This window comes from Nymphalis io, chromosome 17 (assembly GCF_905147045.1).
Source record: "Nymphalis io chromosome 17, ilAglIoxx1.1, whole genome shotgun sequence".
Lineage (NCBI taxonomy): Eukaryota > Metazoa > Arthropoda > Insecta > Lepidoptera > Nymphalidae > Nymphalis > Nymphalis io.
The window spans coordinates 3,348,605-3,361,685 of NC_065904.1; the positions used below are offsets into that span (position 1 = coordinate 3,348,605).

Here is a 13,081-nt window from a genome sequence, read left to right on the forward strand (position 1 = left end):
TCATATGTAAGGACCTAATATTACTCAACAAGCGCCACATACCTGCAAATAAACTGGAAATTCGTGCACGAATTCGATGACGCTCGGCAGCTGTGCGTCAGGTATGGGCTCTTTGCTGGTGGCCTCCTCCTCCAACACCTCGTGCAGCAGCAGCTCTAGCGAGTGCGGGAAGTAGGGCAGTTGAGAGCACGAGCGAGCTATCTCCCAGGCGTGATAGCCCAAGTTCCGTCGAAGAAGTTGTCGAAGTATTTGGTGTAAGTATACTTGACTCTATATTATGTTGTGGACAGGATAAAAAGCAAGATTAATTAAAATGGAAGTAATATGGCCATAAAGCACCAATCTTTGTAAGAAAAATGTTTGGTATGTTTCTATTTAGTTGCATTTTTCTTTATATTTTATAAATTATATGCATATGTTTTGAAGTCAGATGACAAAATAATATATCTACTTATATAAATATTTATAAATAAGCCATACCGTTCTGTTAATCACACAAAATGGTAGAGAAAACACCGAATTTGAGTCGGATGCATATAGAGTTGTATCATTTTCAGCTCCCAAGAGTATCGCATCATCGAAGAGAATTGCTGAAAAGTAAAAAATAAATCAACAGGAGTTAGTTCAATCATTTATCACATAAATTAAATTTCCTGTTTTTCAACATTCACGGTGTAATTTACTTAGTGGATATATGTCCAGATGGAAAGGCAGCATTATCCTCTTGGCCATGAAGGTGTGCCGCGAAGGGTCAGTGCGCCTCGTCACCTCGCGCGGCATTAAGGGCAGCCACACGCGTGCACCAAGCGCACCGCACCATAACCATAGAGCGCGCGACAGTTGCGTCTGAGCACCCGAACCACCACCAGACCATACGCTTTCTACGCATGAGGCTAAAACTGTCGCGGGCAGACAGCTGTACGCCTAAAACAACAGACTTATGCATAGTGTTTAAAAAAAATTACTAAGTGATAACAACTTAAAAGCCACTACTCTTTTTATTTTAAAAAAGTAATTTCAATTTAAAACACGTTGAAGAGAATCATCCTGTAAAGTGAATATTTAACATAATAATTTAATGAGCTATTTATGGTTACACAATTTGGATGCGTACATACATTTACAGTATGTTGATGTAATTTAAACATAGATAATTATATTTATTTAATTCTAGTTATTGCTAATAGTTTTATTAAGATCAGAAATTCAATAAAATAAATTATATAATAAATTCAATCATTATTAAAAAGGGATGACTTTATTTTCATAAACTATTATAATATAAATCTTTGTCTATTCAAGTTCAATTAAAGAACTCAAGTGCAAAAGTTATTGGATATTACGTATAATTAATTAAACACATTTAATTAATGTTATATTATCCGGCATCCGTCGCGTGCAAACAGCTAGCATATTGTTTTGTAGGTTCATTTATCGACATCCTACGAAAATTGCACGCCACACGTAATGTAATTAGAGCAAATCGTCACTATATTATACATTTACGAATATTGCATCAGGTCTATTACGCTTGATTAGGCTTTCTTAGTTTCAGTCATAACCTACATGATAATTAAAGAAAATTATACGTATATTATATATAATCTGTTTAAATTATATTATATTTAAATCATAATGGGTGATTAATGTTGAATAATATTAGTCAGTATCTAGTAATAAATTGTCTGCACCGACGATTCAATCCTTAGGAGGAAGTTCAGGCGTATTAGTTTAACGTTTTCACTGTGTGAAGGTCCTATGAAAATCAGGAAGACTGTTGCAAGCACTGGTATTCAGTATTACTGGCGGCGGTGGTCGCGCACGCGTGAAACATTCGACATCCGTTAAACGTCAGGACTCGAAGGTCTTAAGTAAGCCTATAAATGGACTAAGTTGTACTTTGCAAATCAGTGCGTTTTTGACACCCAGTCAGCGTGTCTCTATTACAATGAAATATTTTATCGCGGTTTGTTTAATTTTTTTTATTCATTCTAAATGTATAAACTGTTGAAACAAGGTAATGTCATTTTATCTGTGGTCTTTCTAATTTTTTGCAGATAACCTGCTTCCTTGCCCTCTCGGCGTTTACCAACGCTGACGGACTTGGCGGCCTTGTTTATGCTCCAGGACATTCTTCTCTAGAATACTACGTATGTTTAGTTTTGAAGTTTCTATTAATTTTCATATAAATATCCACCTCCCAAATTGATACCTAAGATTATTTCGTTTTGTTGCAGTCATATCCTAGTTATGCTTTTGAATACGCAGTCAAGGATCCACACACCGGTGATAATAAAGCGCAATGGGAAAAACGAGATGGAGACGTTGTAAGAGGTAGAGTTTTCACAAATATTAATTCAATTTGTGATTTATTTTAATCACTATTTCAACTGATCAAATTAAATATTTGTGCTTAGGTGCATACTCGCTGGTGGAGCCCGACGGCAGTTTGCGTGTAGTTGAATACAGAGCTGATGACAAAACTGGTTTCAACGCCGTCGTCAAGCGTATCGGACCCAACTTGCACCCGGTCGCCGCTCCTATATACAAGGCGCCTCTTCCAGTTCTGGGTTATAAAGCAGATATACCGATTTCGATTGGACCTGTAGCTGGAATCGAGAAACTCGCTAACGCTCCGCTCTTAAATGGACCATATCTTGGTGGTGGTGCATATTCATCTGCAATTCTGTATAAAACTCCATCGCCTGCAGTTATAAAAGAAGTAGCTCCGATCGCTCCAATCATCCCTGCTCCTATTCTTCCTGCACCAATCATTAAGAACCCAATTTATTCAGCACCTTTATACGACCAATCTCTACTCCAGGCTCCTATTCTTAAGAAAGCTCCACTGCTGCAATACCCGCTGCCAGAACCAATATACCCAATATATCCATCGTTAAAAGCTCCTCTTCCTGCTCTTAAATCATGGGGACCTCTACCTAACGCTGGTCTTTATGACCTAGGTCTCTTGGGCAAGGGACTATTGAATGATAAATTACTTTTGGACTATAGTGGTGCTGGTGGATTAGATTACAAGGGTTACGCTGGCATTGGATTGGGATATAAAGGAGGATATGGTCATTAATTTATTAAAAATTTAGTATCTGATTCACGACTAAATAGATGAGACAAATATGCCGCTATCTATAATTCTTGGATTCTGTGTCTTTGGTGCAATGTTATTCGCATTGCTTGATAATATTTGGTCAATGAAATGTATAAATATTAAACCTTAATTTATGACATAGGTTAGTCGAACATTGTATTAACACGAATAAAGCATTCACCACTGTGTGGTAATCAATACTCGTTTTATTTTTAATTGACCAAAAAAAAAACTAAATAATATACAGCAGCGCCTTAATAAAACTGTTTTTCTTTATTTGTATAAACACTTATATAAAGATAATAATATATGTATTAAATTTTTATGAATAGTTATGAAGATAAAAATCCTCGTAACGTTTTAAAGAGTATTATACAAGAGAACTAGTAAGAAAATAACAGGTGCCGCTGGTTTTTCAAGTGTAAAATCATTGAGCTGTAGTGTTTCTACTGCATATAAGTACAACACATTATATAGATCAATCATTGTACAATATCTGCACACTCCAGGAGCAGGCAGAGTTACAATATGAATAATATTTTGATGGTAAATTCTTAATTGAATGTTTACATTTGCGTCTTAAGAGAATATTTAATAAAGGCATATTATAGGCGAAATATTTTTATATTTCGTTAACATTCATTCAGGGCATATAAAATCAAATATTAAATAACAATTAATTGAACTCTTATTCTTATAAAAGTGTTAATGAAGATTGACTTCCTTTCTGGTTCCTCTTGGTATAATCTACATTCCGACCCGGTTTTAGCTTTACGTTTAATAACATCTTGTAAAATGATTATTAAAAAGTACTTGTACGCGCATACTTGAATTTTATAATTGATTGTTATTTGAAAATAGATAGCAGTGAAAAAAACTGAGAGTTGATAGTTACAAATAAATTAAAATCATAACAGCACTTCATTCATTTAGAAATATTATAGTAATTAAAAGTTGCTTGTTTTTCAGGTCACACTTGTATTTGTGTCATCGGCGACTGTGTGGGGAAAAGTTATATCAGATGTCGCTGATGCTATCGTAAGTTGTACCATAGAAATATTTACTTTACTTAAATTTCATATATGATATAATTTTATTAATTTGTTGATATAGTTTTATCACCAAATTTCACTTTATTTAACCTATAATCAAATCAGTCTTAACAAACAAAATGCTGTATTTTTTCAGGATTATCCTCATTATGCCTTCAATTACGCAATAAACGATCCATTGACAAAGGACAATAAGGCGCAATGGGAGGAGAGAGATGGCGACCAAGTCAATGGTGCTTATTCTTTATTGGAGCCTGATGGAAATCTACGCATCGTGGAATATTCAGCAGACGATATAAGCGGATTAAGTGCAATTGTAAAAAATCTAGCAGAAAGGCTTGGCACTACATCGATTGTCAAGCCTCTGCCTTTTCCAGTACCGTCAATTAACCCTTTAATAGATCCACATAGTTATGGATTTGGCACATCACCACTGGCTGTAGGTGTCGCAAAGGTTGAAACCACTGGTAGTAGTATTCCTTGGGACCCTCAGTCAGGTTCCTACGGAGGCTGGGTACCAATTAACGGACCTACGCAAAAAATTCCGTTTGCGACGATTTACAACAAGAAATATGTGAACGGACAATTGCACAAAATAGTGTATGGCCCGATACCTTTGCCGAATAAATCAATTATTTTAATAAAGAAAAAACATATTGACGATTAAGAGGAATACAAATAACAGTGTTACATTTCAGATTATGATATCTTATAGTGACACGAATGGTCTAGTCTTTTGAAATAACGGGCATGTTGTTTTAAATTGTAAAATAATATTGTCATGAAGATTTCTTGAAAATAGTTACTATTTTCTGGAATAATTAAGAAAAAATGGAAAAATGTGTAAAACATTATACAACAATAACAAATGTAAATAAAATTTATTACATTACAACAAAATTTTTCATTTATATACTTCATATTTTTAATTTTTGATTCTTGAAAAGAACATTTGCATTCTAAGATAACATCTATTGTACATTATTATCATTAATTTTACGTTAATATGACATGATTGAATCTATTTTTTAATTAGAATCATATTTTTGTTACAGTCTATTATGACACAGCTCGAAACAGATAATAAAAATATTGTATAATAGAATAATGTTATAACGCTGAATAAAAGAAGAGTACAGATTTTTTGAAAGTTGAGTCACTTACGTACAGCCAAATAATATTAGGAGTCCCGTTCAATATTACCTTCTAATTAGAATATAATTTGATACTTTATCAGAGGACGTTTGCCATTGGACTATTGCCTTTGAAAAAAACATACGTTTTATATGCTTTGAAAAGAGTTGTAAAAACTTACTTGAAAAAAGTATTTTATTTAACCTACAAACTATATTTTGCTTATACATCATTAAAAACTTGATCAAATTAAATTACATTTTTACTAAGTTATTACGAGTTTTCAATTAAATTATTATGAGCGTATTTCATATTATGTGTTTATGCTTTACTGTGGTAAACATCATTAGTGATGTAATATATGATATGATTTAAGATAAAAATTCTCCTATTTGCTATTGTTCTCGTCTAAAAAATACTCGGTCAATGTTGTTCAGGATTTATTTATAGAGACAAACGGTAAAATTATATAAAATTAAATAGAAAATATTAATAAAATATATTAGGATAGGTATACGCACACGCAGAGCGATACACATAAGAGGTGCGCGCATAAGAAACCGGGAACCAAAGCTTCATACGATTGATTGAGTATCAATGGACGTAGGTTTGGTTGTTTGTTGATCTAATAATAAAGATATTGCTTAGCTTAGCTTGGTCTAGCGATACTTTCTTAAGGAAATCGATCGTGTTATAATGGCCCGCACTAATGTCTGAGCACCTTGAGCATAGTCGCTGTGGTCGAAATCGGTCTGGACATCATCGTATATATTATGTGAAATGCACAATTGCCTTTTATTTACCAATAAGTTGAATTGAAATATATTTAAACAAAAAAGCAGTATTTTATATGAAATCCATCATAAGAAATAAACGTATAGCTACTATACTACTGCACATTATAGATGGCAGCCCTTCACGGTTATTTCTTAGTTTTAAATTTTTGTGATGTATTTTGTTTTCATAACAAAACTAGTCCATAATGAGAGGGATCCATAAATAGTTGTTGCAAGTTTTTACTTTTAATTCGAATAAGATTTAATTATTCGCATTTAATTTTGAAATAAAACTTATAATTTATAACATTCATAAACGTATGAGTTATCAGCTATTAAACATGAGACCCAAGGTTTCTATGTTTCATTTAATTTCAATTGCACCAATTTACTGGAAGTTATTGCGTTTGGATATTAAGCGATTTATTATATTTATTATATTTATATTGCTTACTTGTTAAAAATATAATAAAACTGTGATACTTTAATGGCTTTAAATAATTGACATATCCGAACGTAGTATATTATTGAAATTGAAATGAGATTTTTAGTATTTAGTTTACACAGATGCCCTCTATGATGAAATTCTTGACATAATGCTTTCAGGTTAAAGGATCTAGTTAAAGGCAACTATTCATTATTATTATAAGTATAAACAGTATATTGTTCAATGAAATTAAGGTGGAGCACCACTTAGAATGTTAGATTATTTTGCTAACTGTAACTTCTTCGTGTTGATCCAGGCGGCTTAATGCGCCGTCGGGGCTAGGTTCCTTGAATCCCGGGAACTCAAAAAAATTGGAGGAGGGCCAACCGACGGCGCATCACGGTAGTATGCGCAAGCGTTCCCGTTGATTTTTTAGTGGGTGCAACGTTCGACGCCGGCGAGTCCCATATACACCTTACTTCATGTGGCGGAAACGCGTAAATGCCTTTTTCCAGCGAAATAAAAAAGGAGGCTTAATGCGGTCAGTCATTGATATTCATTCTATTGATTTTTTTAAGTTTATTCAAATATTTAGACTATAAATACTATATAGTATCACAGGATGTGAACGATTGCGTCTACAAAGGCATGCATGATTGAGCTGAGGGTAGAACTTGTCGATTATTCTAGTTAGAAAAGTGGCCTAATTACATGCATTAATGTCATTTGAATAATTAGACAAAATTGTAAAGTATTGACACAGTTATTTTTTGTGTAATTAAATTTGAATAATATTTATTTTACCGAACGTGTTATGCAGTTTTAATTGTGAACGAGGGAATATAGCTGACCAAACTGAAATCAAACGATCCGTAGAAAATAGGAGGTTCTGACAAAAACCGGAGTGCGACTTGGTCGAATAATTAGTGTGGTATAAATATACTGGTATGCGATGTCATAGGCACAGTGCACTTCGTTTGTTTACAGGAATACATCGTCGGAAAAATGAATTCGTTTTTGGTGGTAAATGTCAAAAAAGCAACAGATAAATTTTTATTATATTTAATAATTACAGTTTTAAATTTTTCTAAATTCGTTCTTATGACAAGTAAGACAGTTTTTATAAATCTTTTTTACGGTATATTTTAGGTATCCTGCTTATTTGCGTTCAGCGCAGTGGCGGTTGCTAATCCGCCTGCTCTTCTTTCCTACGCCGAAGTTGGGAGCATTGTAAGTTAGATTTATATTTTTATCTAAAATCGTTTCAAAAATAGCGACAGCAGAACTAAACAAATAATAAGTTCTAGTTCTGGACTGAACAAGACTTACGCTGTAAAAGCTCTGTTTGTTTTATTATTTTTTAAAATTTTTATATTTAGGCATATTGTTTAATCAGTAACAGCCTGTTAATGTCCCACTGCTGGGCTAAGGCCTCCTCTCCCTTTTGAGGAGAAGGTTGTGGAGCTTATTCCACCACGCTGCTCCAATGCGGGTTGGTAGAATACACATGTGGCAGAATTTCAATGAAATTAGACACGTGCAGGTTTCCTCACGATGTTTTCCTTCACCGTTAAGCACGAGATGAATTATAATCACAAATTAAGCACATGAAAATACAGTGGTGCTTGCCCGGGTTTGAACCCACGATCATCGGATAAGATTCACGCGTTCTAACCACTGGGCCATCTCGGCTTTTTTTTTTTTAATCAGTATATAATATAGAATATTTACTAACTTACTAAAAGATTAATTCGACAATAATTTAATTTACCAAATGATAATACGTTCGCCTTTAGTTTATCATCTTCATGATAATCCATATTTACGCAAATTATAATTACATACAATATAATATTTGACATTATTTTAGCAAAAATGAAATATAAATTTTATAAATATTAATAGACATATTATAGGTTAAAATTAAAATAACCAATCGTTTTGTATTACAGCCAAACTCCAATTATGAATTCAATTACGCGGTAAATGATCCATCAACGGGAGATAACAAAGCGCAATGGGAGACTCGCGAAGGCGATGTAGTACGAGGAGCCTACTCCTTGGTGGAGCCTGACGGTAATGTGAGGATCGTGGAATACACCGCGGACCCAGTCCGGGGCTTCAATGCTGTTGTTAAGAGGACTGGACCGAATGTACATTCTGTGGCAGTGCCCGTAGCATCGCATATTGCAATCTCTAAACCGATCATTGAACCGGTCGCTCCTATCCAACACGTACCAGTCGCAAATTATGAGCCGATTGAAGATATCGCACCAATCGATCATTCGATTTACGGGTCAATTGATGACTACGGCCATGACGAGCAAATCGGTCACATTGACCATTCCGGTCCATTAGTTGACATAGCACCCATAGCCACCCCGATAGTTGAATCAGAACCGATTATTGCACCAATGAAAAACTACGAATACTATCCGCTACCGGCCGCTCCATGGGTGTCTATCAGCGGTTCGAGTTACGGTTCTAAGGGTAATATAGTCCGCAGATGGGCCGCTGGTCCCATCTCATTAGATGGAAAAACGTTAACAATCAAAACTAAGAACTGAGATAGATTAAGTTGTTATTAATATTAGCTATAATATTATGCTATAAATACTTCTATGTGTATAGGTAACCTTTTAAGTTACTCACGGCGCTAGTGTATTCTTGCATACATAAATGTTAAATGCAATAATACACGTAGGCCATTAGAAGTTAAGCTGACCGATTGTATATCCGTAGCAACGAAGTGTACCTGAATTTATGTACTTTTACCACTGTAAATAAATAATTTCCTTTAGGAATTACATACGGTTTCAAATTATTATTTTATTCCATTTTAAAGACTTTATTTATTTTACACTTTACGACAATCAACAGTAGACACGATATCACATTAAAAATAAAATTATATTTCAAAATCATTTTGAATGGACTTTCAAAAATATATTCGACTTCACTTTATTTAAATTGTATTGAGATTATTATTAATAGAGTTTTATAGTTTTAACTTTGATGAATCATTACCAAGTACTTCAGTATCCGAGGTCCGTGAGCGAGTTGAATTACCATCAGCTTAATCAAAGTCGAGATGGCCTAGTGGTAAGAACGCGTGAATCTTAACAGATGAACGTGGGTTCAAACCCGGGCAAGTACCTCTGAATTTTCATGTGTTTAATTTCTGTTATAATTCATTTCGTGCTTTTCGGTGAAGGAAAACATCGTGAGAAAACCTGCATGTGTCTAATTTCATCGAAATTCTGCCTCATGTGTATTCTACCAACCCGCATTGGAGCAGCCTGGTGGAATAAGCTCCAAGCCTTCTCCTCAAAAAGGGAAAGGAGGCCTTAGCCCAGCAGTGGCTAACATTTACAGGCTGTTACTAATCAACATCTCCATATAACTTCATAATATTTTCGTATTAAATTTTTAACCTACGCTTGCGTGTCATTAATCACTTAATTATGGCTATTACTCGTTTAAATTATATAATAAAGACAAAAAAAACGATAATAATATCATTAAATTAATAAATAATAATTGGTAGTGTATTAAGGGAAGCGATACGTGAAATAACCCATTTATTACAGCATTTACGTAACAGTGCAGTTGAAGTATACATGAGCAACACATTACATAATAAAAGTCAATATTTCGTAAAAAAAAAGTGCACCGATTACGATTCGATAATAAATAAATTAAATTCAATGTTACCGATAACATTTTTTTTTTATAGAATAGGAAGGTGGACGAGCATATGGACCACCTGATGGTAAGTGGTCACCAAACGCCCTTAGACATTGGCATTGTAAGAAATGTCAACCATCGCTTATAGCCAATGCGCCACCAACCTTGGGAACTAAGATTTTATGTCCCTTGTGCCTGTAATTACACTGGCTCACTCACCCTTCAAACCGGAACACAACAATATCAAGTATTGCTGTTTTGCGGTAGATTATCTGATGAGTGGGTGGTACCTACCCAGACGAGCTTGCACAAAGCCCCACCACCAGTGAATATTATTAACATAGGTAGCGTCTCTTGCGTCAATTCTCACTTTCTTCATTCCAATCCTTACTAGCTTTCTGCTTCTTTAGTACACCTCTCAGTGACTATGAACTACCTTTCGTCTTCTTGTCTTTAGTTGTATATAATCTCTTAGGTTATCATTTTTACCATCAGAATGAACATATTGGCGCCAATATTTTTATTTTTACTTTACTGTACATCAAATTAAAATAAAATTAAAATAGTACAGAAAATTACTTAGAAGTAATCACTGTGTAGAACATGGAGTGGTGCTATGTCTCATGCCTCTCAGACGAGTGAATATTGCAAAAGTATATATTTATACAAAATTATACGCTGCTTAGGATTTATTACAAATTCAACTTACCGGATTATTATCTTCATCCACATCATATTCTTCTCTCTGTACCATCATTAATTTTCCACTTGCGTTGATTACCTATAGAAAAAAAAAGTATCAAATATTCATATTTGTAGGACTTTTTGCGAGACTACAAAGAATGGTATTAAATATTTTCTTGATAACTTTTAATATTACTTAACTTACAAATAAATTACTAGTACTGAATTAAAGGTTAATTTTTACTAGATGGATCTATATCTAGGTAGAGGTACTACCTACTCTATCCGTATACCTAGAATAGTCTTTAATAGCAGTAAATTAGCATGGAATAAATGTGTCGTGTATGTGTGGCGAGCACAACGTACGAGCGAGTCGGGCGCGGCGGGCGGGCCGGCGCGCGCGCGCGGCGCGTCCTGCAGGCGGCACAGCGACGCCGACACCACGCACGCCGGGTGCGACAGCGCCGACACGTCCACCGCCTGCACGCAGCGCACCTCCACGTTCCCGCCTGTAACCGAGTTACTCACGTCACGTGCACGTTAACATCAACGGCCTAATTTTATAACAAGACGATCTTTCTTCTTTGGCGTACGTGCCATTGCCTCTGTGAGAGACAACCGATAACAGTAAATGTGTTCATTAGAGCAAATTAACATTATGATCGCACCCACCTACGATCGTGGCGCGTTTTACGGGTTCGCTTTACATTTTAAAATAATTGTGTGTGCAGATATATATATATATGTATATATATATATATTATTGTATAGGTTAGCGGACGAGCGTATGAGCCACCTGATGGTAAGCGGTCACCAACGCCCATAGACATAGGCATTGTAAGAAATGTTAACCATCGCTTACATTCCCAATGCGCCACCAACCTTGGAAACTAATATGTTATATCCCTTGTGCCTGTAATTACACGTGCTCACTCACCCTTCAAACCGAAACACAATAATAACAAGCACTGCTGTTTAGCGGTAGAATATCTGATGAGTGAGTGACGGGCAAGCTCGTCTAGGTAGGTAAAAAGCCCTACCACCAGTATAATTAAAAAAAAAAACAAAAAGAACGACTATTAAAAAAGTAACAACCTGTAAATATCCCATGTCTATAAGCAATGGCCTCCTCTTCTATTGAGAAGGTTTGAAGATTTCTTCACCATGTTGCTCTAGTGTGGTTTGGTGGATTATGTAAACGATATTTCTAGAAACGATGTTGCTGACGAGTTTATATCTACTAACTGTTGTCGATCCTGTTTAGCTCGTATATGGTGACGAGCGCGTCCGCTCCGAACACGACGAGCTGGTCGTCGAGAATGTCCAACACGAACACCTGCGCCTGCACCCGAACTATCTTCGCGAACTTATTATCAAGTTTTGCATCGCGCGGGTAAAACCGAATCTCGTCGTGTCCGTCTGTTATACTGTAACATCCTGCATACATAACGGCATAATTGTAATAAATAATATTTATTGCAATTTCTTTATTTAAGTTTTTACAAGTAAAGCTGTAAATAGAACGGTTCTTAAATATTCCACTATTGGGCAAAGGCTACTCTGTATGCGACGATTTAGCGTCTACTTCACCACGCTACCTCATTGCGTGTTGTTAGAAATGTAAATGTGATAGAATTGAAAACGTTAGCTCGAGTTTCAACCTGCACCCCACTATAACATATAAAGAACAATACTGACCGGCGACGACGTAGTCCCGCCACCAGAGCACGCCGGCGGCGACGACGAAGTCCCGCTCGTGCGCCTCGTTCCCGAACAGCTTCCAGCGGCGCGCGGCGCAGCTGTAGTGCGCCAGCCCCGCGCGCCCCGCCACGCACACGTGCTGCCCGCTGCTGTCCACCGCGCTGAACTGACACACACGGTTCTCATGCGAGGGATACATACGCTACTACTCGTAATTTATTTTTTGTAAGTTTCTTCGCGTATTGTATCATAATAATCACATAATAAACTAAGCGGTCACAATTAAAATATAATATGTATAATATGAACTATACAAGGTAAATCTGGGTATTAGTGTTTAACCTTATTTTATATATTTTTTTATTTGTAAATTTTATTGTACACAATACATCGGCAGATAATAATTAGCAAGTTTAAAAAAATAATTACAAAGGCGGTGTAATCGCTAAACGAACTCTTTCCGGCAACTCCTGTGACAGACACTTAATTATAAAATGAATAAAATGGAGTCAAG

The 13,081-nt window shown here is 35.5% G+C and overlaps 2 protein-coding genes across 4 annotated transcripts in view; one reads left to right on the forward strand and one right to left on the reverse strand.

The window, feature by feature from the left end:
- LOC126774941 (guanine nucleotide exchange factor subunit Rich) overlaps nt 1–13,081 on the reverse strand; it is a 29,250-nt gene that overhangs the window by 7,666 nt on the left and 8,503 nt on the right. For all 3 annotated transcript variants that reach the window (XM_050496610.1, XM_050496611.1, XM_050496609.1), the window contains exons 11-17: nt 12,565–12,733; nt 12,112–12,303; nt 11,233–11,375; nt 10,892–10,963; nt 684–924; nt 481–590; nt 43–270 (exon numbers count right to left, since the gene is read on the reverse strand). In XM_050496610.1, the coding sequence (XP_050352567.1) occupies nt 43–270; nt 481–590; nt 684–924; nt 10,892–10,963; nt 11,233–11,375; nt 12,112–12,303; nt 12,565–12,733 (1,155 nt within the window). The remainder of the gene's footprint in view (nt 1–42; nt 271–480; nt 591–683; nt 925–10,891; nt 10,964–11,232; nt 11,376–12,111; nt 12,304–12,564; nt 12,734–13,081) is intronic.
- Nucleotides 2,034–3,228, forward strand: LOC126774693 (cuticle protein-like; the record flags this gene model as incomplete). The annotated part of the gene is made up of 3 exons (XM_050496231.1): nt 2,034–2,150; nt 2,238–2,334; nt 2,418–3,228. Coding segments are annotated over 3 exons (882 nt in total), but the record flags the coding sequence as incomplete, so codon positions are not given.